This window comes from Rattus rattus, chromosome 8 (assembly GCF_011064425.1).
Source record: "Rattus rattus isolate New Zealand chromosome 8, Rrattus_CSIRO_v1, whole genome shotgun sequence".
NCBI lineage: Eukaryota > Metazoa > Chordata > Mammalia > Rodentia > Muridae > Rattus > Rattus rattus.
Window position 1 is genome coordinate 83,964,538 of NC_046161.1, and position 26,206 is coordinate 83,990,743.

The following is a 26,206-nucleotide window of genomic DNA, read 5'->3' on the forward strand; positions in this document are numbered from 1 at the left end:
AGACAGAGCTGGACCAGGTGAGGAGAGGGGAAGGGGAGGGAAAAGCAGTAGAAGGGAGGAAAAAAGAGGGCCTGCCAACTAAGGATGAGGAAGCCTGGGAGGAGAGGCGAGCCAAGAGGGTAAAGGATACTCAAAAAAAAAAAAAAAAAAAAAGGCAAAACAAAATGTCCAGGTAACCTAAATGACTGGATTATATAGGGAAGAGCAGCCCAGTCCATAGGCTGGAGAATTTAGGGTGCCAGACCAGATATGGCAGCCACAGCCACACCCTTTAATAAGTAGGGAGTGATGCAGAGAGAGCCTCTGGCAAAGAGCATTCACTTTCATATGTTTATGGAACCTCAGCCCTTTGTCCCAGGTTTGAGACCCAACATGAGACTATTTCCAGCTTTTGTAATCAAGCTTGCATACTCCAGTTCAATGACTAGGACATCTTCATATATGTTAAAATTAGACTCTGCCTCCAGGTAGACAAAATACATGTAATCGCGTGGACTTCGCTTGATAGGACTAGATGCTGCATCTGGGGAGCCCCGCTCGGTTGCGGTGCTGATGCCATGAGTATCTGGTGGCATTATTTAATAAAGCCTCTTATTAAAATTTATCCGTGGACGTGGTGAATCCCTGAGTGACCCCAGATCCAGAACAGTCACGGGCAGACTCCATTTCAGAGAGGCCTACTCACCGGAATGTGAACAGTTGTCCCATGATTATGACAAAAAGCACCGTGAAGAAAATAATGTTAGTAGTCACGCCGGTTCCGGCTGGTATTCTGTATGAGAAGTTAGGCAATTGAGGTCTATCGGAGTATATAATCTGATTCTCCCAACCCCAAACAAAACAAAACAACAAAACAAAACAAACAGCAAATCCAAAATAGAGAAGGAAGGAAAAACATTCCCAAGTCTCCTTTGGAATCAGTGTCAGTATCTGAGGAATGCGGTGGAGGGCGGAGAAAAGGTAATGCCAGTAAGTGTTCCCTTGGTGTTCTAGAACTCTGCACAGACCAGTTAGATCCTTTCTACTGATAGCCTCTGCCAGGAGCAGGTAAATACTCCAAAAGGACGACTGGGTTTCAACTTGGTTACAGGAGCGTATCTTTCAAGTCAGGAAGAGGAAACCACTAAACTCAGGAAACAAAACCTAAACGTTTCCTTGGTGACTGCCGCAAAGTCAAGGTGCTTTTCTCCCCGATTTAAGCAGACGGTAGCACCAGTGCCTTTCTTAGGAGTCTGAAGAGCTGAGTTGCAGCTGGTGCCAGGATTCTAGGTACTCAACTCACTTGGAGCCGCTTAAGGTAAGCCGCTGTCCTGGTCCCTCTCAAGAGGATCCTTGGCCTTGGCGGGACCCAGAACATTCGCGATCCCTGGGAAGAGGATTGTGAGGATGGAGATTTGAGCTGGAAGTTAGGAAAGGTGACCTAGGCGCCTGGCAAGTGGATATGGGCACAGGGACAAGGGAAGGACTTCTGCCTGGAGAGGTAACATGCAATTCTGTCAGGTTTGTCTGTGGACAGGTAGGAGTTAAGGGTTACTTCTGCGCATCTGTTAACAAGGAACCAGTTATTCCGTCTATTCTATTCTTGCCATGGTTGCGAACAAGATTTCCTGTTTTATTAGGGGAAGGGTCAGTGGAGAAGAGAAGCACCTACTGTCTACTTTTGTAAAGCAAGCAAACGAACAAAAACCCGTTAACTTTAGAGCCAAAAGAGTCAAAAATAACCCCTTACACCCCCACTCCCCACGCCTGAGTCATCAGACCTAGGCAACTGGCAGCTGGAGCCAGTCCCTGGGAAGTCTCACACAAATGTTAAAGATTAATTTATAATGGCCCGGATAGTTTACCAGCAAGGGCCACTCTCAAAAAGGAAAGGCATTGCTATAAACTATAATACTTAACAAGAAAGTGGAGTGCCCACATATCTGTCCACAAAGCACGAGAGTTAAGGCCAGTAATTGTTCTTATCGGTTTTAGACACACATTCTCTTTTTAAGAGGGTCATTGGAGAATCTGTTTGTTTCTTTCTTGCAGCATATTTTATTAACCCTTTACAAATATCATTTCTGGTCTGGTGACTGCTTTTACCTTATGCCTCTGCTTATTATTTCCCTGACCAGAGCCTATACCATTTGTACAGGGTGTTTTCAGCCAGGAGCTACGCCATTTGTGATACCGAATGAGAAGATAGAAGATGTTCATATGTCATAAATAATACCTGGGAAATAGTAAATGTCTCTTCTCTACTTATTTTTCTCCTACCTAACATCCTGTACCACATCCTGTCTGAAAAGATCACGAGGCCCCAGTTCAACTTATTAACAGCGTTTCACAGCTCAGTGCAATCCCTAATCAAGGTCGTGGAGGGGGGTTAAAGAAATAGATCACAAGGCCTTTAGCTAGTGAAGGATAAATATTAACTGGAACCCAAGCTAGGCTTGGCGTCTTAGAGTACTAGATGCACGGCAAAGACAGAGCAGACGGTGTTTGCTCACTAACTGCCCACTCAGGCTGCCCGAGTGTGACCCTCTATCTGTGGCTTTCTATCTGCAGACCCTGAACCAGTTTCTTTACGTACACTGCCTCAGCTCCTTTACAAACTGTGTAACAAATTCTAGTTACAAATGCAAGTTGACGACTAGTGCAGGACTTAAAGGGTTAAACTGATTTTACATCAACTAGTATAAGCTGTTACAGTAGGTGCTGCTACCTTAAGGGACTGAGTGACAGTTGACTTTTATTATGTCGAATATTTAAATACTTGAAGAAGAAATGTTGGTGTAAATAGGTGTGTATGTGTGTCCATTCTCTACAACTTATAATTAATATCACTCAGTTTGAATGTTAGTTCATTAAAACTAATAGTTCTCTACAACTTATAATTAATATCACTCAGTTTGAATGTTAGTTCATTAAAACTAACAGTTTTTATTATTTATTTATTTGTATTTAATTATTTAATATTTGTTTACTATTCTGAATTTTGTCTTATTAAATGCTTAAACTATTTCTTACCTTAGGAGAAATGACATGGCCAGAAGAGTAGATTGAAATAAAAGACTTTTCTGTCCTTCATAAGAAAGATACTTTCATGGAAGTGGATAAGAAATTTCCCTAAGGAATGCTAGGGCACTGAGGCAGGAGTGGGTGGGTAGACGAGTGAGGGAGCACCCTCAGGGAGGCAGGGGGATGGCATAGGGGATGTGTGGAGGGGAAACTGGGAAGGGGGATAACCTTTGAAATGGAAATAAATAAAATAACCAATTTAAAAAGAAAGAAAACTTGATAGGTTTGTTTTCTGGTGAAATGTGGAAATAAGCAGGAAGGATATTAATCATCTGATTTATGTGATTAGTGAGCTGCATGTTATTAAATATTTACTTTTACCTCATGGTTTTAGTTTCAGTTATGTGGAAGAAAGAAGACAATACAGAATGGTGAGGGAGCGCAGGCTTGTCCAGAAACAGTTTGTAGGAATAATGGAGCAACCGAGAAGAAAGGACGGGGTCGGTTCTAGTCTCTTTCGATGACTTGAGCTTTCTTGGTTTTTTTGTTTGTCTGTTTGTTTGTTTGTTTGTTTGTTCTGTGTAACTTAACAGGCCCATTCGTCCTAGATTCTATAGAATATACATTCAAAATTTATGAATAAAATTCTCTAAGTTTCTCTCCCTAATTGTTTCTAAGCATGTTTGGTTTATTGTTCTTCCGTAAGCTCAGGTATTGGTAGAAAGTGTTTCTTTCAAAGATCACATTTCCATTTGCCAGATTTCTCCCTTCTAACACTTCCGACTTGCACTGTGTCCCCAAGAACTCACTAGCATCTTCTTTTCTAGCTCACGTTTGTGCAAATACAACTCTTCTGGCTTGAGAGAACCGGCCACCCAAGCCACAGCTCAACAACTGCAGTGCATGTCCTTCTCAGACGTTAACTTTCCAAGTGCATAAAACATATGTACAAACATTGCCAGAAATACACGGAAATTATTGGGTTTGCAACTTATTTACATTAATTTTGGGTCACTCTCTGAACTACTCTTTACTTCTCTTTTCCTCAGCATAGTGACTCAGTTTCACTTATTGGTAGGGCATTAGAGACTTAGAATTCTGGTGATGATCTCTAAGACATGTAAACTGGTTTCTCTTGTGTGTTGAATAGACTTACGATGGGAACTTTGTTCTTAGACACTTAACTAGTAGTTTCTCCATAAGTATCCCAGATCTACTTTTTTTTAAACTTATTTGATTGGCATAATAGTTTTATGATATTCCAAAAATACTTTCTGAATGCTATAAGAGAATTTTCTGAATCCTGGGGCCTGGGTTAAAGAGTTTTACTGTAGCATAAATTGTGGACAATTCTCACAGCATTCTGCTTGATTGAAGACGGTAGAAGTTATCAAGCAGCTCAGCACATGAGTGTGACCTTATGATTTTTAATAGTATGAGGCATCAGCTTCCCCCAAACATTCATCATAGTTTGCAAAATGTGTGTGATCATCACATTGTGCCTGAAATTCCATTCTTGGGCAATGCTTATTCACATGGCAGAGAACATAAGATAATGTTCCAGAAAGTTCAGGAATACACCATGAAGAGTTCTTTTCCACGTAAAGTCTTTTTGTAATTCTTCCATAAAAATTATTTCACATTCATGATATATAAGCTATTAACCAATTAATTTGGCTAGACTATGTCCAGCTGTTTTCCAAATGAGTCACAGGCCTGAGAATAGCTCCATTAGTACTGAGAAAGCCAAAGATCATTATGATGGCACACAAGGAATAATATAGCGGCATACAAAGGAAGTATTGATTGAGTAGCTGGCTTTGCTCTGGTTGCTTATTTTAATTGGCATGTGTACAGGTACATTTACAGACGCACCTCATCCTTTGAACCACAGCTCACGGTGTTCCATTTTTAATGCTTGTGATGCTGTATTCCTGCTGCACTTGAAGTCTACGATACAGTAAATACACTCCTGCTCTTTCTCCGCAGCCGGTTGGCGATAGGTGCCCCTCCTCATTCTCTTATGTTAAGAGTAATGTGACAGTGTCGGAAGAAAGGGACAGGAACGTGGAGCAATAAACATGGTTTAGAATCTGTTCTATGCAATGAGTGGGTAGCTCCCATTTGGAAATGTAAACCTTGTTTATTCCTATTTGGTGCACATAAGGCAGAGACCACCAACGTTTAAGACCCACCTGACACACTGGATGCATTTCCATCCTTCCAGCGAGCTCTCAGTTTCTTTTCTTTTCTTTTCTTTTTTTTCTTTTTCTTTTTTTCGGAGCTGGGGACTGAACCCAGGGCCTTGTGCTTGCTAGGCAAGCGCTCTACCACTGAGCTAAATCCCCAACCCGAGCTCTCAGTTTCTAATTTGCATTAGACCTCTCAGTTTAACATGGCTAAACCATAAGATGAGATTTTCTAAAAAGAACTAGACAAGAAATATTACTGTTTACATGTATGGATCGAACAGTTGTAACTGTTAACTCAATTGAAAATAAAAGATTAAAATTTAAAAAATTGAATATAAAATAAGGAAAACTTGCCTACACCCTTTCTTATAGAAGTCACTGATGATTTACCATGAGCCATACTTTTCTGACAAGGAGGCAAGGTGAAAAAACAGTCAGTAATCTTTGAAATCGCTGTTAATGTTTATTGGAAGTATGCAGACCCTTCATTGACCAAGCATTATCAATAAAGATAGATGTCTTATAAAAAATTGGGGAAGACTAAAATTTTACACACAGGTTAAATATGTCACATTCATAAGAGACCCTACTCATTTCTACCTCTGGTTCACCTGGACCCTTTACCCAAAGGCTTTTGGAAAATTGCTAATCATCATGGGCCAGCCACCAATTACAGTTCTTTCTGAAAATTACATCCAGAATGAGAGTCAAGCCCAGAGGTTTAACTGGATAGATGAAGCTGTATCAGATAACTGATGACCATTAGCCCACGCGTCTGTGGAACTCAATCAGTTGAGTCAATCAGTCAGTGTGTGATGTGCTCACAGAAAGTCTTCTCTTCTAGGACTGTCAAAATCATGGATAAACACTGCAATTACTTTTACGTTTCTCCCTGTTAATTCTGTTTACTTATTTTCTGTTAAAAATGTTCCTTTTTTGTTTTATTTTTTAGTTTTGTTTTTGATTTTAGTTTTGGTCTTTGTTTTGATTTTTGTTTTTTTGACCATGGTTTCTCTGTGTAGCCCTACCTGTCCTGGAATTCACTCTATAGACCAGGCTAGAATCCAATTCTAAAATTCCCCTGCTGTTGCTTTTGCAAATCCTGGGATTAAGCCATGTGCCATTGCCATCTTGGGCTTGTATTTTTATTTTTTTTCTGCCATAGAAGCCAATGCCTATTTCAACATTTCAACAACAGAGAAAATGTATGCGACAATATCCAATGCCATGAATTTTTCCCTTATAGCCTTTGGGAAAACTAAATTTGTTTTGATAAATTTGTTTGGCTTGTTGATAAACATCTTGTATATGAAGAATGTATTTCAGATGGACAGTTTTCTTTTCTTTTCTTTTCTTTTTTTTTTTTATTAACTTGAGTATTTCTTATTTACATTTCGAGTGTTATTCCCTTTCCCGGTTTCCTGGCAAACATCCCCCTAATCCCTCCCCTCCCCTTCTTTATGGGTGTTCCTCCCACCCCTCCCCCCATTGCCGCCCTCCCCCCAACAGTCTAGTTCACTGGGGGTTCAGTCTTAGCAGGACCCAGGGCTTCCCCTTCCACTGGTGCTCTTACTAGGATATTCATTGCTACCTATGAGGTCAGGGTCAGTCCATGTATAGTCTTTAGGTAGTGGCTTAGTCCCTGGAAGCTCTAGTTGCTTGGCATTGTTGTTCATAAGGGGTCTTGAGCCCCTTCAAGCTCTTCTAGTTCTTTCTCTGATTCCTTCAACGGGGGTCCTATTCTCAGTTCAAGATGGACAGTTTTCTACTTCTGTGTACATTTTATATACGCAAAGCTTACTGTAGTCACACAAATTAAAAATTATAACTATAATCAATCTGTCCATTCTAACAAGTGCTCAGATACGTGCCTTTATATATTTCCAACACAAACCTAAGTGGACATCAATCATAATGCTTTGCGCTTTTGCTCTCAATAAATTTTTAAGCAAAATGTGTATCTATTAAGTATTTAACAAAATATTTTGCCATGTTAGAGTTTTAAGTTTCTCATTTAAGGAGAAAAAAATGCTTTTCTGAAATGATCTTGCCCCTGGTCAATGTAGAAATAGCAATAAAATGATGTGTCTCTCATCAAGTCAACATGGATGAGTATATTAGACCATCTCCAGGACCATATACCGCTTACATTTCCTCCAAGTTGATCTTCAATGATGTCAGCATTGACTTACTTTCACAAAAGGCTTTGAAATGTAAATTTATGTAGATTTAATTTACTTTACACTTTACAAGCTTCAGAATAGTTCATTTTAGTTTAGAAAGATCAATACAGCTATGCTATGGGCATATTTAATTCTTTTGTTTTGCAGACATATAGTTGTATATGTATATATTTGTGTGTGTGTGTGTGTGTGTGTGTGTGTGTGTGTGTTTATATGAGCTCCTGACTTACTGAGTCCATCTCGTCCTGGTTATATGTGTGCAATTTCTATTTTTCAAAAAGTGAGGATGGTTAGGGGACACCCAAGGGTGTCATGTCAGGTCAGCATAGATCTTTACATCAGAGCTGCAGTGTGTTTCCTTTTTAGATTTATCTGAGACCCTGGGTGTCAGGGCTGAATGCAGGCCTTTAACAGATAGAACTAAGCATCCAGGCCACTCATCTACAGCAGAGAAGTGGGAGAGAATGGCTTTAATGGGAATGAGGCGGTGGTCTGTCAGAGGTCTTCAATACCTGATAACTTAGGGTAGGTGACAGGAATTTGCTCAAGGGATTCTTTGTTTTCTAGATTTATGGTTGTTATAACTCTATTCTGCTGAGTTGTTATGAAACAATCAAATAAGGAGAATGACTTCAGTCTAACCTTTCTCATAGACATGCATAAACAAATGAGTTGAGCGATCTTTAAAAGTCCACAAAAGCTTGACATGCTAAAAATACAAGTTAAAATGCTTGAATAGTTCTTTCCTTTTTTTTTTTAAATTGTTTTTTCCTGTTCCTTGTTTTGCCTGCATGTATGTTGCTGCAAGGGTGTCTGATCATGTAGAACTGGATTTACAGACAGTTGTGAGCTTTAAGGCTATGTTTCTATAACTAAATATAACATCTACTATATCATAATTTTTGTAATGGCAGAGACATTGTCACTCAGAGTATAACCTAGAGTATCACAGAAAGAAAGATGCTCACGTCATATTTATTGACTACTTGAGATGGGTCAATGACTCCCTCGAGATGACACATGACTATAAAGAAGCAACAGGTTGAAACGTGTGCATATATCAAGATGATTCAAGCCATAATATATAGAAGATAACATTCAGATTATGACTGAAGAGTATAGCTTTTAGAAATCAGTTAGTTACAATTTAGAAACTTTATACAAGTCAGTGTCAATAGGGCAGGTTCAGAGTAAGCATAAAAGTGGCAATTTCTTACTTATGAGAATGTATGTCTGTGTGACTGTGTGTGCTTTTACACATGTGTTCAGGTACTTCTAGAAGCCAAGTGTCAGATCCACTAGAGCTGGAGTTACAGACGGATGTGAGCCGTACAACGTGAATGTTCCTAGCAAAACTCCAGCCCCTGAACAAGCAGCATGTGCTGGTAACAGTTGAGGCATCAAGACCCTAAAAGTAATTCTCAAGGCAATGATTACAGACACTTAATTCATAGTTTAATAAACCACTGACTCCAATTGGTATTCTTCATATGAAATTCTCAATGAATTAATGAAAACAGTTTATTTAAAACACACACACACACACACACACACACATATTTCTACCAGTACCACATACAGGTAGTTTTATTACTTTCTACATTGTTTATCCATATGTGCTTTTACAGCTATCTTTGTTCTAATGTCATAAGTAGAACCATGGGTCAGACAACCCAGAAGTAGGCTTGAAATTTTGGGAATTCATTCCCAGTAACTGAGCTACCGGAAGCTACGTAGAAAAGAAATTGTTGCAAACAGGATTGTGTTTCGTGTGGGCTCTTTTCCAGGCCCACCTTAATGTGTTGAGTTCACTCTGCATGCTTCAAGCATATTCTCTTGGCACTGTGCACTGTTTTTTGCTCATTTAAGCTAATATGTATGTTGCCCTCCCTGAATTACAGGCATGCAAATGGAGACTCCTCGCTCAGGAATGTATTTGCCAGCTGGTTATGCCCCTCAGTATCCACCAGCAGCTTTCCAAGGTAAAAGAGTTGTTGAAGAAGAAAAATAACACTGATCAATTGATGTTCCCAAGAGAGAAAAAGAAAGATGAAGTGGCCATGCCTTCATTTTTATTAATTTTTTTTCTTAAAATTGTATCACAGAAACACATAGTGACCTGGGTTTCATTTTGTTTTAGACTATGCATTTTCCCCATGAATCCATTTTTATTGAAAAAGGAACCTAAACGATGTGACAGATTAATAGAATCAACAAGTCTATATTTACTCATGAAATATAAGATTGAAAATAAATTAAACCTTGAGAGATAGTAAGTAAAATCTTTTGTTGGCTGTTCCCCTGTGCTGAAAATTGCTTCATGTGATAGTATTTCAAAAGATCGAACTGTGGGAAGTTTTGCACCATAAAGTCTTTGGAATTAATTGTACCCAGCGAAAAATAATAACATCTTAAAACTGGAAGCTGCCTACTACAGAAGTGTCACTAGCTCATAGTAACCCCCACTTTCATTGTGTAATGAGTATGAAAGCTTTACCCTCTGTAGATATAGCTGTTTTCTGGTGAAAAAAAGGAAGTTAGTCACGTATTACACATACCAGAATGTTCATTTATCTTCCCCAACACCGAACTATCTCAGATATCTAGGCAAATGCTATTGTCAGTGTTGCGGGACCTCTGTAAATGCCAGTGTTGATGGTGAGCCAGATTTACCAGGCAAGCTGTGTAGATCCTCAGTGAGCACCCTGGGGATGATTAGCAAAGATGTTCTGGTTGTGAGGAAGAGTATGTGCATTTTGTTTCCTGAGTAAACAGATTGGCTCAGGAGTTGAATGGCCTGTGTAATTGTCTTAGAGAACTCCCTGTGGGTCCGGGATCTTTGTCCAGATGTTTGTAATTAAAGGACTAGGAGCTGGCGAAGCTCCAGAGCTCCGAGGCAGTCATTCTCATCTGTAGCTGTCATTAATTTTCATTTAAAAATACTAATACAGAGACTCATCCTAAGGAAATTAAAGCACACCTTTAAACAATGACCGCCGATCTCCAAATCGTGATTCTATTGTGAGGCCTGGGTTGAGAATGTCTGCTCTGAGTTCTTATAGATAAAGGGCTTGGAGAATTTCCAGCATGTTCATCATTCAGCCCAGGCACACATAAAACAGTTTAATTAACCTTATAGCTAATTTGAACTAGGCATACACGTTAAGTTCACTTAGTGTCTGGCTTGGAATTTATTAGAAAGACTAGCTTGGTATGGTTTCGAAATTCCATGACTATGTATAGGAGATGTCTTCAGATAACAATGATGTGAAAACGATGATGACTTAAAATTTAAAGATTCCTAGGCTACAGGCATTGCTCTAAGCCATGAATTAACACAGTTAGGCTGGTTTATCTGAGGATTCTCTTAAGTTCTAAGAAACAGGATTTTGTGCCCATTGTCTGCTGATTCAACCAAAATGCAATCAACCAAATACAAACAAAACAATATTTGTATTGAACTTGTAGGTACAAATTCCTTGTCACTATTCCCTATGCAGTAAGATGTGGTAGTTTTTATGACATTTTATAGAATTAGTATTTTAGGCAATGCAGTAGTGATTTTTTGTCTATGAGAGATATACACAAGTCATATGGAAATACAATACATTGGATTTCCATCCAAATAGCTTCTCTACAACGTTCATCCTATAGGGATTTAGGAACCATTGGACTATTATTGTCTCCCCTACACACTGGAAAGTTAGGTACAGAGAGTTTGGATGAGGCTTCCAGTTCTGCATCTTGTACTCATAGCGACCTGGTGGTGTCATGGACCTTTCTCTCCTTAGACTCCTCTGTATCTGCCAGTGTATACCACAGTAACACTCTAAAGTCCTCTGTAAGGAACCAGGTGAACTACTTCCTGTTGCCTTACTCAGTCATTCCTTGATGTCACCCAGTTCAAGATGTTCCCCTCCTTAACAATAAGGCCAAAATCATGCACAGTCACGGTTTACACATTCTCTTTCCATATGGAACATTTCTCACCAGACTATCTCATAAAGCGCTTACATTCTCCTGCCTTACATAGCAGCATAAATACGATCTATGTAAAGTAACTACCTCATACACTGCCATCTCTCCTAAAACATTTCCTGTCACATAAATATGAAATCTTTTCTGCCTGTAAGTGTACTAGAAGTTAGCTGAAAGTCTCCCAGGTCTACAGCAGCACCTGCCATTTATCTGTCCTATAGAAAGCTTACTTGATAGGTAAGTTATCAATCGCAAGTGTTAAAGTTATACTAAAAAGCATTATTGTGTCACTACCGAATGCTTATATGTCTTATTTTTAGAACTGTATTCATTTTAGTTATTCAAATTCCTTAGGCCTTGACCATGGGGAAGTGAAAATTAACACTACATCAAAATTCCATGTCACCCAATTCTAAATGGTTCACTTGAAGAAAACAGCAATAAATGATGAGTTAGGGGGTGGGGTCTTATGTCCTTCTGGTACATTAATACAGTGAATAAGAAAATTAGTATCGTAGGCCTTTCCAAAAATTAAACCATGGAATCATCACATAATCCCCTCCTAAAGGATTCTAAGTCAGCGTACCACAAATATTTATCCATAGTGATTACCATACTATTTGTAATGACCAAAATAAAGAGTCAGCCTAGATGCTTATCAGTAGATGAATAAAGTCACACATATACATATACATACATACACATATACATAGACACATGCATACATACATATACACACATACCCTCTCTGTCTCTCTCTAACACGCGTGCACGCACACACACATACATATTTTATTCAGAAAAAAGAGTGAAATTGTGTCATTTGTAGAGGATGGATGAAATTAGACAGTATCACGTTTAAAAATCCAAGCCAGGCTGAATGTAGTGGTACACATCTTTAATCCTAGTACTTTGGGAGGCGGAGAACGATGGATCTCTGTGAGTCTGCTGACAACTTGGCCTACATAGCAAGCTAAAGGCCAGCCAGCCAGGGAGGTATAGTAAAACATCTAAAAAACAACAACCACAAACACACCAACAACCAACCAAACAAACTAAAACAATATAAACAAACAAACAAATAAAACAGAGAGAGAGACAAGAGTCAGAGAGAGTGTATGTGTCAGTGTATGTCTGAGTAAGCAAGAGTCAGACAGAAGATACAAGCCAGAGTCCCAAAGACAAACATCCTTGTTATGTAGTAGTAATAATAATAATAATAATAATAATAATAATAATTGTGTATATGTGTGTAATCTAGATTTAAAAAACATGTCTATATAAAGTGAAAAAGTAGGCCCAGCTATTCTGGGTACTATTCAAAACCAGCGGGAAGAGAGAGGGTGGTAGACAAGAGGATCCCAGTAGATGAACTGAGAGGAAAGGACTTGATGTGCAAGTATGTCAGTGTCACAATGCAATGTGTCACTTTGTCTGCTATTCTAAAATTTTAAGTTGTTGTGACCATTGTTCTATTGGTCTAAACTATATGTATGTATATATATTATATATGTATATAATATATATTATATATGTGTGTGTGTGTGTAAATCATATATATGGTATGTGTGTGGTGTGTGTGGTAGGTAGGTAGATATGCATAAAACTAGAAACTATAAAGAGAAAGCAAATGCAGTTAATTTCAGAGCTGAGATAAAAAAGTTTTCTAAAACCCAATAATCACATAGAAAATCACTATGATCCAGAGTCACTCCTTAGTGACAGAGAGAAGCACTGGGTGTAAGACAAAACCTGAAGGCTCTCAGCTCGCTTCTCAAGAAAAAGGCGTCTAAGGAAGATTATGATAATCCTAGAATGCCACCAAACAGTGTCTCCTACACATGTAGACCCAAGAATGATTTGCCCTCGTCTTGAAAGTATTTGGGAAGACTTAGACGAGTATCTATTTACTGAAACTGGTGATCCTGACAATCTTTTCAACTGGTGGGTACACAGAGCTGCTATTAAACCTTAAGGGTCCAGAACATGTCCCTGAAAACAGGTGTCATTCAACTCCAAACATTAGCTTGCTACTTTTATGAAGCCTTGGAATACAGGTGATGACAGCTCGGTTCATTCCTCTACATTAGTTATTTGCCCAGATTGACAGGTTGCCTAGAGTTCTTGTGGTTGTTTTGTTTTTATTAATTCCTGTTTACTTATGCATATTCCTTTTAATTGAAAGAAACTAAAATTTCAAAAGACATGATATACATATGTGAAAAAGCCATAGAACAGTTCATCGTTTTACTGAGCATTTTCCCACGTACTCTACAGAAGGAATTTCTAGGTCTTTGCTCATAAAAATCTAAACAAGCACTGGAGAGATGTCTCAGCCGTTACGACCACTGGCTGCTCTTCCAGGTGACCTGGGATCCATTCCCAGAACCCACATGGGGCTCAGAACTCTCTTTAACTTCAGTTCCAGGGGATCTGACACTGTCACACACACATACATGCAGTCAAATCACCAATGCACATGAAATAAAAATAAACAAACCTTTAAAAAGATAAACAGTTCCATGGGATGCTAGATATTTACATTGTATAATTTAACACCATATGTTCTTTGGAAAAACATTTTGATTTTAAAAAAGGTGATGTAAAATCTGTAAGAGGAAAAAAATTGTAGCTGAGAGGCAGAATAGAGGGACAAGTTAGAGAAGTTTATGCCTTACAGTGAGCGTACGTGACCAAGAGGCCTCACATGATTGGCTACTGCACTGGTCGGTAGGAGTAGAGCGTCTTACAATAGAGCGCTCAGATTCCACACTTAGAACAGGCACCCTAGGAATACTTAAGTGTAGCAATAGTGGCAGAATTCTTGTATATGTTATGGAACATTACATACGTGTATATATGTTTCTTAAATTTAGATTCTACAAAAGAGAGAGAATAAATGTATTTGCCTTTGTGCATCTGGCTTGTGTCTCATGTGGTGGTATCTAGTTTCATACATATTCCTATAAATGATTTCATGCTAATTTATGGCTGAATAAACCTCTATTGTTTATAAGACACACACATGTCTATATCTATATCCATATTAATTATAAGTGTATCTAAATTCATATATATATAATGTCTATATATATATGTGTGTGTGTGTAAAATTTTCTTCATTTATCTGTTGGTTGGTAGTTGTCTAGGCTGATTCCACACCTTGGCTACTGTCAATACTATAACAATCAACATGGGTGTTTATTTTTCATTCCTTCTAATTAGAAGCAGGTATAAACCACAGGTACTGCATGAAAAGTCTTAAACCTCAGGGACACAGAACTTCTGGGTGGAGAGGTCACTTGGCAGGTGTCTTGGATAATTCCACATGACCTGCTGATACCTTCACTCTATGAAGTTGAAAATCAATCGTCTTGCTCCTGTTTCAGGACCTCCAGAACCTACTGGACACCCTGCACTCCAGACTAACTACCAAGGTCCCCAGTCTGGTTATCCCGGGCCTCAGACTGGCTACACAGTCTCAACTGCTGGACATGAAAGTTATGCTGCAGCGCGGCTTCCTACTCAAAATAATCAGACTGTAGTGCTTATAAACACCCAGTGGATGCCAGCACCGCCACCTCTTCTGAACTGCCCACCTGGACTGGAATACTTAAATCAGGTCAGTCTGTATACTCAGAACTCACAAAGAAATAAAGACTGTATTTCTACTTCTAATGAACAACAAATGATTCATTCAGCAAAGCATGACATCTTCCTCTGTGCCTGCCAGGTACTTATAATTCCCCCCCCACCCCCCGATGAGGTTCACTTTTTAAGCAGAATATCAAAGTGTGAGATCATTGTGTTTTCTGTTCCTGTGAATTTAGCCTGTGATAGCAGGCAATGGCCAGGATAAATTAAACATTATTCTAGTCATCCTCCCTAGTTCAATCCTTATGAGAAATCTGTGATATGTGGGCAAGATAATAATTATCACCGTTCTTTTGGGGAGTAGAAGCTACTGTCAAATGAAAAACTGCTTTGTTCAGGCTCAAAAACCATGGAAGAGTCATTGTGATTTCCTTTTCAAATGTGGACTTTAGTACTGAGCACAAACACTTTTTACCCCAAAGCCCTGGTGTAAAGAATAATTTATCAGTTATTATCTTTAAGTGGTAGCTAACAAAGAGTAAGTGTTTCATACATGTAGGTTTATACACTATAAAGCTGTTATTATTCATTAGAAAGTTTAGTATTATAAATGTGTCCAGTGAGGAAAGTATGAGGTCTGTTGGGCTTATAGTTCAGTGATAATTAATTTCAACAGCATGAAGTTCAATAAGAGCTCATAGTAACTCAGGGTGAAGTACATAAATCAGTGAAGTAAAGAGGGACATGGGGTACCCCCAATCCAGGAACACACGCAGATGACCCTGTGGTAGCTAAGTTGTCTCCAGTCCGTCTGGCACATATGAAATAGCACTCAAACAGCAGACTCGGAAATTTCAGTCATTGTAAATTCCCATCCCTAAAGAGGACATCTTTCTTGGCTGGCAATACCCCTATCAGCCAAAGCTCGGGGTCAATTGCACACGAAGGAGACAGAAAGAAGGGAGACGCCTGAGAATAAGTAGGGGAGTTGTGGAATGTAGGCTTCTGGGTGTGGTGTAATTGGGAACGCGAAGATGCACCCAGATCCGATTACCTACAAATGCCTGAAGAAGGAGAAGCTGGGCAAACCCCTCCACTGAAGCTGGAACAGCTCCCGAGACCTCATCCCTAACTTTTGATACCTGCCGAGGAAGGAGACTGTTTCTTCTTTAAGAGTATGGTCACGGATAGACTTCCCAGGCTCCTGTGGATAACCCAACACCTATGTACACACAGGCTGTACTAATTGGACTTTGTGGAATATTTAAACATAAGAAAAAAAGAGAAGATTTTGATCTTTAAAAAATACCCTGGAATATGCATAATTGAATCTAGGCAAAAATAAAATATTAAGGGAAGTTATCACTTACAATAAATGATAGCATCCTATAAATTGTTTTTAAATATATACCTACCTTTTTGACCAATCCTGTCTTCTAAAAAGACCACTGTTTTGTAATTTTATGGGAATTCCATTATAAATCAACTTTGTATGAGCTAAAATTTTTCGTTTTGAGATGAACAATTTAGACACACCTGTGCTGGGTCTGGAGAAATGGATCAGGAATTAAGAGCAGTTCCTAGTCTTGCAGAGGACCCAGGCTTGGTTGCACATACACACACACGCACACACACACGGCTACTTACAACCATCTTTATCCACAGTTCTGGTGAACCTGTGTCCCACTTCCTGTATCTCCAAGTACTAGTTACAAGTGGCACACTTACATTCATGTAGGCAAAACATTCATATACATAAAAATAAATGTATTTTAAAATAAATAATCACCATTAAAATATAAAAATGTAGTGCTGCATAAAAGAAATGTAATTGTGAAATATTAATAATATTAAGGATTGATAGCCCATTCCATGAATCTATATTTTTTACAGATAGATCAGATTCTGATTCATCAGCAAGTCGAACTTCTAGAAGGTGTGTATCCATCGTGATAACGGTATTTGTAGAAATAGAAGCAGTTCATCCTGTCAGATGCCTCTTCTACAGTGGTCTTCTGTGGAAGGTTCAGCTGGGAGGTCACAGATATCTCTGTTCACAAGAAAAGAAATTGTGGACATATTCTCCTGTCCACTTTGGAGAAGTAGGAGCCAAAACTTCCTGGGCTGGAAGTGTGTACCCATGAGATCTCACTGTGTTTAGAAAGGAAATAGCCAACTTTCTCTCTCTTACTCTACGTGCACTAAAGTAACCTAGCCCTTCCCTTGACTTCTACCCCTTAGTGACTCTCTATCAGTGTGTGACCTGCTTGAGACTTGCCAGAACCTCGAGTAGTGGTTCAGCTCCCATAGTGAGTGTGTGTGTGTGTGTGCATATTCCTCAAACTATTGATTGTGTGAATATATATATATATATATATTCTTCAAACGATTGGTTAAATCTTTCACAGACTATAAACAGAACAATCACTCTGTAAGCACCAAAGGAATGCTCTGCTATATAAGTTGGCTGGACATTTATCCTCATATCTAGCTTTACCTGTTCTCTCAGCACTGGATGACCATAGAAATTAAAGCCCCTTGTGACAGAGTCCATGGTGGAGAAGATTCAGCTTGCTTCCTTAGGAAGTCTTGTCCCTTCTGCCCTGAATATTTTTTCTCCTTTCCCATTGCCATTTCCTGAGTCCAGATCATCTCTGCACTGTCTGTCTCCCCTTTCTACTGTACCTTGTAGGCTCGGGCACACCATCCCCCTGCTACCTTAGGAGAGAATCACTATTCCTCAAAAAGTGGTAAGGGTGATTTTTCCTGTATGTTTTCAGTCTTAACAGGCTTTGAAACAAATAATAAATTTGAAATCAAGAACAGCCTTGGGCAGATGGTTTATGTTGCGGTGGAAGATACTGACTGCTGCACTCGAAATTGCTGTGAAGCATCTAGACCTTTCACCTTGAGGATCCTGGATCATCTGGGTCAAGAAGTCATGACTCTGGAGAGACCCCTGAGATGCAGTAGCTGCTGCTTCCCCTGCTGCCTCCAGGAGGTTGGTGTGAAGTTCCCATAGTAGCTTGAAAAAAAGTTTAACAAGAGTTTTCAATTATGGATTAAACCTGGATGGGATGGCTATGGTTACATTAAATGTGTACTCTTTGCTTTTGTAGATAGAAATCCAGGCTCCTCCTGGAGTGCCAATAGGTTACGTGACTCAGAATTGGCACCCATGTCTGCCAAAGCTTACGCTTCAGAATGACAAGAAGGAGGATGTTCTAAAAGTTGTTGGTCCATGTGTTGCATGCACCTGCTGTTCAGACATTGACTTTGAGGTAAGAAATATAATGCCTCAGGGATTAGGCATATTATAAAAGGATGTGTTTTCGTGACATGAAAAGAACATATTCCTATAGGACAGTAGTATTGCATTCCCTAAATAGTGTGACTTGATATGTACACAGCTCACGAATGATCATTTCATTATTCAGAGCAAAGGTTATTACTCTGATTACAGATTATAGAGTATGCTCAGAGACATGCCGAAAGAGGTCAATTCAAATACATAAATGTATAAAAAGGAAAAGAAAAAATTTCCAGCATTTAAGAATTTTAGAGATTTTGCTTGTGAATTGGCTGAATGTCTCTACTATTTGCTATGCAAATATAAGAACCTGGATCTGGATCGCAGCATCCTTACGAAACCCCAAGTGTTTAGGTTTGTACCTCTAATCTCAATTTGGGGGAATGGGGGAAGGAGGCTACCTAGGGCTGTTGGCCAACCTAATTCTAATTTGGCCAACCAATTTCTAATTCAATAAGAAATAGTCAGGCTCAGGCAGGAGAGACCTGGTATCAAATAACAAGATAGAAAGTGCTAGAAGACACCTAACTTTATCCTTTGGCCTCCATACCCACATAAGTATACACACATACAAACATACACACAGAGAGGAGAGGGCGAGAGAGCACTCTGTTAACATGGCATTATTCATTTTATATCTAAGCATAACCAAGACTCTTAGACCCTTATACTCCCAGGCCCTTATTCTTTGTGTTCTTAATCTGCATTAAAGATACACATTTTATTATTCAGAATTCCTATCAAAACCCCACTGGTATAATGATAGTTTCAATGTGGTAAATATAGAAGACACATCTTCTTTCTTCTCTAGTATTCCATTTTCTAATTTCCATTACCCAGAGTGAACTGTGGTTTGAATATCTGGAATAGAAGATCCCTGAAATAAACAGGGCTTAAGTTATAAATTACTCACTAGTCCCAGTAGTGTGACTTAACCTCAGGCTATCCTGTTCCACCTGCCTGAGTCTGAGTCACCTTCCCAAACACCCTTCACAGTGTCTATCACAGAAGCCCATTATTAGGGTTCAGTCACAGAAGTGTGACCTTGTGCTCTCTCACTTCAGTGATCAGTCTTTATACCATAGCCCAAAGCAGTTACATGACCTGGGCAGCCTTTATCTCAGTTCATCTCACTACCTAGCACTGTTCAACTCACTTGATCGAGAGAGAGAGAGAGAGAGAGAGAGAGAGAGAGATTAAACTCTTGAGAGAGACACCCATTCTTGTAACTTTCATCATAAAGTATTAGTATATTTTTCTGTTTTACTTATAAGTTTTTCTAAATAATTCAGTTCTCCAGATTTATAAAATAATCTCTGTAACAGAAATACATTAATAGGACATGATTTTACATACATGGATCTCAGTAATGTCTGCATTTGTAGGCCTCTTCCAGGGTCTTGGCCCATGTGACCCTTGCATAAGACATACATATATACATTCTGTATATACATTCAGAGTTCTGCTTCTCTCAGCCGTGATAAATCCTTGCAGTAATTTAAGCATTGGAATTTAAATATGTCTGACATTATAAGATTTCTACAACAAATGGCCTGGCCAGCTTTGCTGCTCTATTTTTACTGGCAAGTATTTAAAGAATGGGGGATGTTTTAAATTTATAATTCATGTCTTACTTTTCTTGGAAAATTGTAACAATGAGAAACTCAACTCAACTTCCACACAGAGAAAATACTCCCAAGGATGAATAGAGCTATCCCTTTGTGGGAAACTCATCCCCAGGGCTCTGGAGGTTTCTGTTTTCCAGTTTTAGTTTGTTTTTACTGACTCCCCCTCCTCCTTTCATACTGACTGGGTTCCTCTGTGAATCTGGGTGTGTGAAGGTGGATTTTCCCTTCTTCCAGAATCCATGGTCTTATGGGATGAGCTGAAATTTAAAAAAAATACAAGTAACAGAGAAATGTATGTATGATATGTACTGATAAAAATACATATGAATATTTGTATTGATAATTCTTTACACAGCAAACTATGCTTCTATGAGTCATGAGGTAGTTTTAGTTAGTTTCAAGATATAATCTATTGCTCTTTTAAAATCAAGGAACAGCATTAAGTGAAATTTTGTTGGCATGTGCTTAATTTAATAAAAAACTTGAAGTTTTGTGATATTCTTAGTGATTTTAAGTTTAATTGTACCATCTGTCTGCATGAATGCCTTCAAATACCCAATGCCTTAAATGGGATACAACCATTATTGTATGTTTAGAATGATTACATCTAGGTTTTGTCTTTGACAGACCTTAGAAACTCCCACTTGTTCCATTTCTTATTGAAGCTGTGATGGTAATGTTCATATCTTGGAAACGGGAAATCGTACTAGAAGCCACTAACAATAACAGGAGAACTCTGAGTTATGCTGGGCCACTCATTTGGAGATGAACTTTCCTTGTTCAGATGTCCTGTTTAAAAATCTGCCTGGGCTCTGAATTGGAGCTTTTACAGTCAAAGGTGCTTGCTACCAAGCCTGAGCCTCAGAGTTTTATCCATAGGACAAGCATGATAGAAGAAGAAAAATGACATCCCCAAGTTATGTTCAGACTTGTGCACCTACACCAAGGTGTAAAAGTTTGCACACACACACATACACACACACACACTCACACAAACACACACACGCAAACACATGCACACACACACATACACACACATACACACACACTCACACAAACACATACACACACATACACACATGCAAACACATGCACACACACATACACACACATCACACAAACACATACACACAAACACACACACACACACACACACAAACACACACACACACATACACACACACACACACACACACACACACATACACACACACACACACACATGCAAACACACATAGACACACACACACGCACACACACACACATGCACACACACACACACATGCACACACTCACACACACACACATACACACACACTCACACAAACACATACACACACATACACACACAAACACATACACACATACACACACAAACACATACACACACACACACACACACACACACACATACACACACACACACCATACCCTTAAAAAATTCTCAAGTTTAGGCAGAAATCCTTCTGTTCTAGTTACTTTGAAGTGTAGTTTACAATTTACATTTCTGATCTTTACCAATAAAATTACATGTACATCCGAAATAAAATTTGGTTTGTTTAGCTTTAAGTTTTTGCTTTGTAAAAACCGGTAAATTTTCTTATGTTCATCTGTGGGGTATTGGGTTTATGATGCTGGAAAATTGCTACTTTGTGTCCATCATATACTTTATATTTCAAAAAAAATGTATGATGATTTATGACTGGTCATAAATGTTTAAATGACAGCTATTGCATCTAAAATGCAGAGTGATAGAGCAGCTTATTGCAATGTCTGTCATATCTGATAGAACTGTAAGGGTTTGTGACTTCAAAAAGACAGCACTGTTTTCATATATGGCCATTAGATCAGCCACGTTTCTGGGCATTGATGAGGCTCATGTAGATATCTCTATCTTGTATCGTGCAGTGACCTCCCATCTGCTCAAGAAAAGTGTGTTTTAGGGCTGCAGCCACAGCATGTTGTGTGATACTGTTCACTGGATGCACATGCAGTCCAAGCCAGTTGAATACTCAAGTCCTCTGCCACAACCTCTCATCAAATTAGACACAGGACCAACCCCAATTCTAAAGGAACAGGGAAGTCCTATGCCTAGCCTGGGTGTAGAATACAAGCTCTACTCTATGAGCAATAGCCCGTGACTTTTCATCCATGTTGGAGTTAGACACATTGAGCTCAACGCGTTGAGGTGCCAACATTCTCCAGCCACATCAGCTGTAAATAACTTTAATGGCCCTCGTTTACTTGGTGGATCCTGTCCATGGCAAGGGCTTTAAAGGAGGCTGTTCCTATCTTAGGTAACTTTTGCAGGTTGGGACAGGACACCTCTTCCTCCTCATTTGGCACACGACCTATATGTTCGTTCCTTTGTGAGTATCCATGTCCCCTCTGTGGAGTAGATTTAGTTTGGGCTCAGTGTGTTCTACTCTGTTTTAGGGACCTGGTCTTTCCTCCCACAGAGCCCCCAAATCAGAATCTTTTCATATTAGAAGTCCTGATATCACATGCCTTTCTTCTTGCATTCTTTACACCCTACTAATTCTCCACGCCTAACTCATAGCTGCCCTAGCTGTCTCCCTTGGAGTGTCTTGTTGGAGTCTTCCAGTCACCACATGGTCTGTAGGTCTTTCTGGACTTTTGCATTTCTTCTTGCACCCTGACTACCCCATGCCATGGATGACAAAGAGCTTCTTCAAACTGTCAGCCTATGTGAAAGCTATAATTCACAAAGCAGATAACCTAATAGGGGTTCTGTCTATTGTCTTTCCGATAACCTTTAAAAATTTAATAAGAGAAACATTTTTGAAGATAATTTTAATAAAATCTCCCTCTGATTTTATTATAACTGTGAAAGTAGATCTGACACGTGTATTCTACAAATCTGTATGATTTTATTTTTCATATGCAGATCAAGTCTCTTGATGAGGTGTCTAGAATTGGCAAGATCACCAAGCAGTGGTCTGGTTGTGTGAAGGAGGCCTTCACGGATGCAGATAACTTCGGGATCCAGTTCCCGCTAGACCTGGATGTGAAGATAAAAGCTGTGATGCTTGGCGCTTGTTTCCTCATAGTGAGTCTGTCCCTGAGCCTCCTCCTTACAAGAATTTCATAATGATTAGGCAAATATGCATCCCAACACGACACAGTGACACTAATGGGTTTTACACAAGATTCCACTTTATTACAGCTCTTTAACGGCATTTAGTCCTGACATTCAGATACCACTGACTCCTTACTCTAATGAGTCAGTACCCTCTTAGGAGACAAAACACAGAGTTTACTTTTCAAAGATTTTTGCCTTTAAGGTTTTTCTTTTCAAAATCAAACATAAAACTAGAGATTTGGGGAAAGCATTGAATCTGTGTTTATGTGGAAACATGTGGATGAAATGCAGATGTTATTCAGTTATTAAAGTTATCCTCTAATGCGTAACTATAAATTACAATAAAGTTATACATCCAGTCGTACCTCTCTTTTCCAACCTCTAGTGTACGTATAGATTCAAGAGAGACATTAATATAAACATTTGTATGCCCAGGTATCTGAGCAGTTCAAATCAATCAAAAACTCAGGGTTGATATGTTTGGAGTACCCTAGCAATTTCCAATATGCAGTCAATGTTCTGGAAGAAAACAGTTGTCTTCAGCCTTAGCTACACAACGGAAACACATAGGGCACTACAAACGCTCCCTGACCAGATTTCATCCAAATTAAACTCTTTGAAGGTTTGTCCAAGCTTTTGGTCTGTGTATAGTTCTCAGCTAGATCCACTGAAAATTTGAAACATGAGGTATCTTAAACATTGATTTGGAGACACAATGAGAATTATACAAGCTTGTGAGGCCCTAAAGGGTATGTGCTTTTAACCAAACAAATAGAAAGTAGGATAACAAGAAAAGAAAACAGGAGATTTTAAAGGATGTAACATAATATAGATGGTGGTCATGTCTAGACATTAATTCAAGGAAAACTATATTAGAAGTAGTTTATGAGAAGTTCAAGTAAATATCAACAACGACTGGCTATTTGATAGTACAGAGGATTTATTGTGGTATTTAGCCACAATTAGCCATTTCTGTGTCCCTTCAATATGAACCGGTTTGATAAAAGATTTTGCTTTGAGATAATGTAGGGGGAAAGTAAGGCTATATGGAGAGTTAAGTGGCAGACACAGATTACTCAAAGTAACCATTTTTGAAGCCAAATGATCAGGTTCTAAGACTTTGTTCGCTAGTGATTTTTACTTGAGTTATGATTGATTGATTTTTGTAAAAGGATTAAATAAAGCCAATATTTTATGGAGAGAAATGGGAGGGAGTTGAGTAAGTTTTTTTTTTTTTTAAACTTGAAAAGCAAATTTTGATTTAATTTTGGGGAAACATTTTGAATGAGTCAGGGCATGTGAAAAATATTCTGTTTAGAAAAAGAACATAATTTACAGAGTTTGGGCATTAAGTGCCCTTAGCTTTCTATATCTGAGAATATCTGAGATTAGGTTCTTCTTTGTATCTGAAAGAATTATTTCTATGTTTTTCTTTCTATCTAGGATTACATGTTTTTTGAAGGCTGTGAGTAGGAACAAAAATCAGATCTGTGGTGGGGACCAATAGGAGACAACGGAGAAGATCTGAAGTCTACACAATGAACCTATATAATTTGGAAACCTGGGTTTTTTTTTTTTTTTTTGTTCTTTTTTTTTTCGGAGCTGGGGACCGAACCCAGGGCCTTGCGCTTCCTAGGCAAGCGCTCTACCACTGAGCTAAATCCCCAACCCCGAAACCTGGGTTTTTTGTTGTTGTAGTTGTTGTTGTTGTTTCTTCATTAAAATCTCTCAGAATCAAGCTGTTATACATGAGGCATAGAATGTGTAATTTTGCTTTTCAAATGGTAGTTTATCTCCTACATAATTGGAATAGATGTGAATAATTATCTTTATACACTTCTAAAATATTCATTAAATTCAAGATAAAAAATAAGAAAAGTATGTTTAAAAATGAAACATTTTCTCTGATTTATTTTCCATCTTCTATTCAGTTTAAACCTTGTTAGTGTTGATTTTATTATAAAATTATACTTGACTGTATTAAAACTAGCTAGTTTATTTCTTAGAGAAAAACCTGCTATTTTATTGAAATTATATATTTTGAAAGCTTTTAAAAAGATACTATTACCTGGGAAATTCTATTCAATAAAATGCTATTAAAAAGGTAGCATGTATTTTCTTCTGTCTTTAGGAAATAATATTAAATATTCTTATTAAATTTCTACTGTTATAAATTTTTAAACTGAAAAGTTCATAACTTTCCAATTAAATGTTTTTGAGTGAATGAAGATACGCTTTACTGCCAAGAACAGTGACTTTTAGGACTCACTGTCTTTACTACGGGTATAATGTTTGACATTATTTATTTTCAATTATTAATCAAGACCCTATTATGTATATGGCTAGGGATAATTTGATCTTGGCTGTTCTTCCAAGTGAAGTCCCCAGGTGACTCTAGGTTTCTATCAAATTTGCAATAAAACCTACTTATAACATCAGGGTGTTTTTATTCCCACAACTATGGAAAAAGAAAAAAAAAACAAAATTTATACCAAGATTTAGGGCTGTTAGTATAATAACTTTATCATGGTTATCATGTGCTTCATAAGTCTTTGGAACTGGATTGTGGGGAAAAGGTAAAAAAGTTAGGAATGTTAAGCTAGAGAAACTCTAAAAGCTGTTACTGGAGCACCAGCAGGCTGGGCACTAGCAGACAGACTGGCCTGTGTCAGCCCGGCAGACTGGCTAACCTTTTCTCGTCCAGACAAACTCTCTGACACAGAGCTCTAAAATCTCCCCACCTGATTTGCTAAATTCCCATGGCGGGTCACTGCCACACCAGCCCCACGCTTTGAAATTCTCAAGGCTAGTTGAGGTGCACGTCCTGCAAACCCACACTTTGCCTTCATACCTTTCTCTCTGGACGCCAGTTGAGTTGCAGCAGGAAGGAAAATACCACACGAACTTAGTTTAGAATCAACAGGTAACACAATTGCTGGGCAAAGCAACTAAGCATCTTGATCTGTAAGCTATTCTAAGATAAAAATCCTCTGATACAATCCTCAGTTCCACCGCCAGAACTGAGGGCCTCTGCTACTACATTTTGTCCTTCATCATCTCTCCCATCCAAAAGACCCATCTTTTCTCCTGCTTCCCCTCTTCCCCTCTCTGACCTAGAAGTCTGCCTACTCATGCAGTGATTGGCTCCTTGGAATCTTTATTCATTAGGGGGAGGATCTGCTACAAATGGCCTACTCTGCACTGGGACAATGGTA

At 38.7% G+C, this 26,206-nt stretch overlaps 1 protein-coding gene across 3 annotated transcripts; it reads left to right on the top strand.

The window, feature by feature from the left end:
• The first annotated feature begins 968 nt into the window (after positions 1 to 968).
• Positions 969 to 24,558, top strand: LOC116906827 (phospholipid scramblase 2). 3 transcript variants are annotated; one of them, XM_032909710.1, is made up of 8 exons: positions 971 to 1,297; positions 9,280 to 9,360; positions 14,734 to 14,978; positions 16,844 to 16,886; positions 17,731 to 17,951; positions 18,070 to 18,231; positions 22,797 to 22,958; positions 24,435 to 24,558. In XM_032909710.1, the coding sequence occupies exons 2-8, from the start codon at positions 9,282 to 9,284 to the stop codon at positions 24,462 to 24,464; spliced, it is 942 nt and encodes a 313-aa protein (XP_032765601.1). In that variant the 5' UTR covers positions 971 to 1,297; positions 9,280 to 9,281; the 3' UTR covers positions 24,465 to 24,558. The 3 variants fall into 3 exon arrangements, with proteins under 3 accessions (XP_032765603.1, XP_032765601.1, XP_032765602.1); XM_032909711.1 differs by having other exon boundaries at positions 14,746 to 14,978; XM_032909712.1 differs by lacking the exon at positions 18,070 to 18,231 and having other exon boundaries at positions 969 to 1,297.
• The last annotated feature ends 1,648 nt before the right edge of the window (positions 24,559 to 26,206 follow it).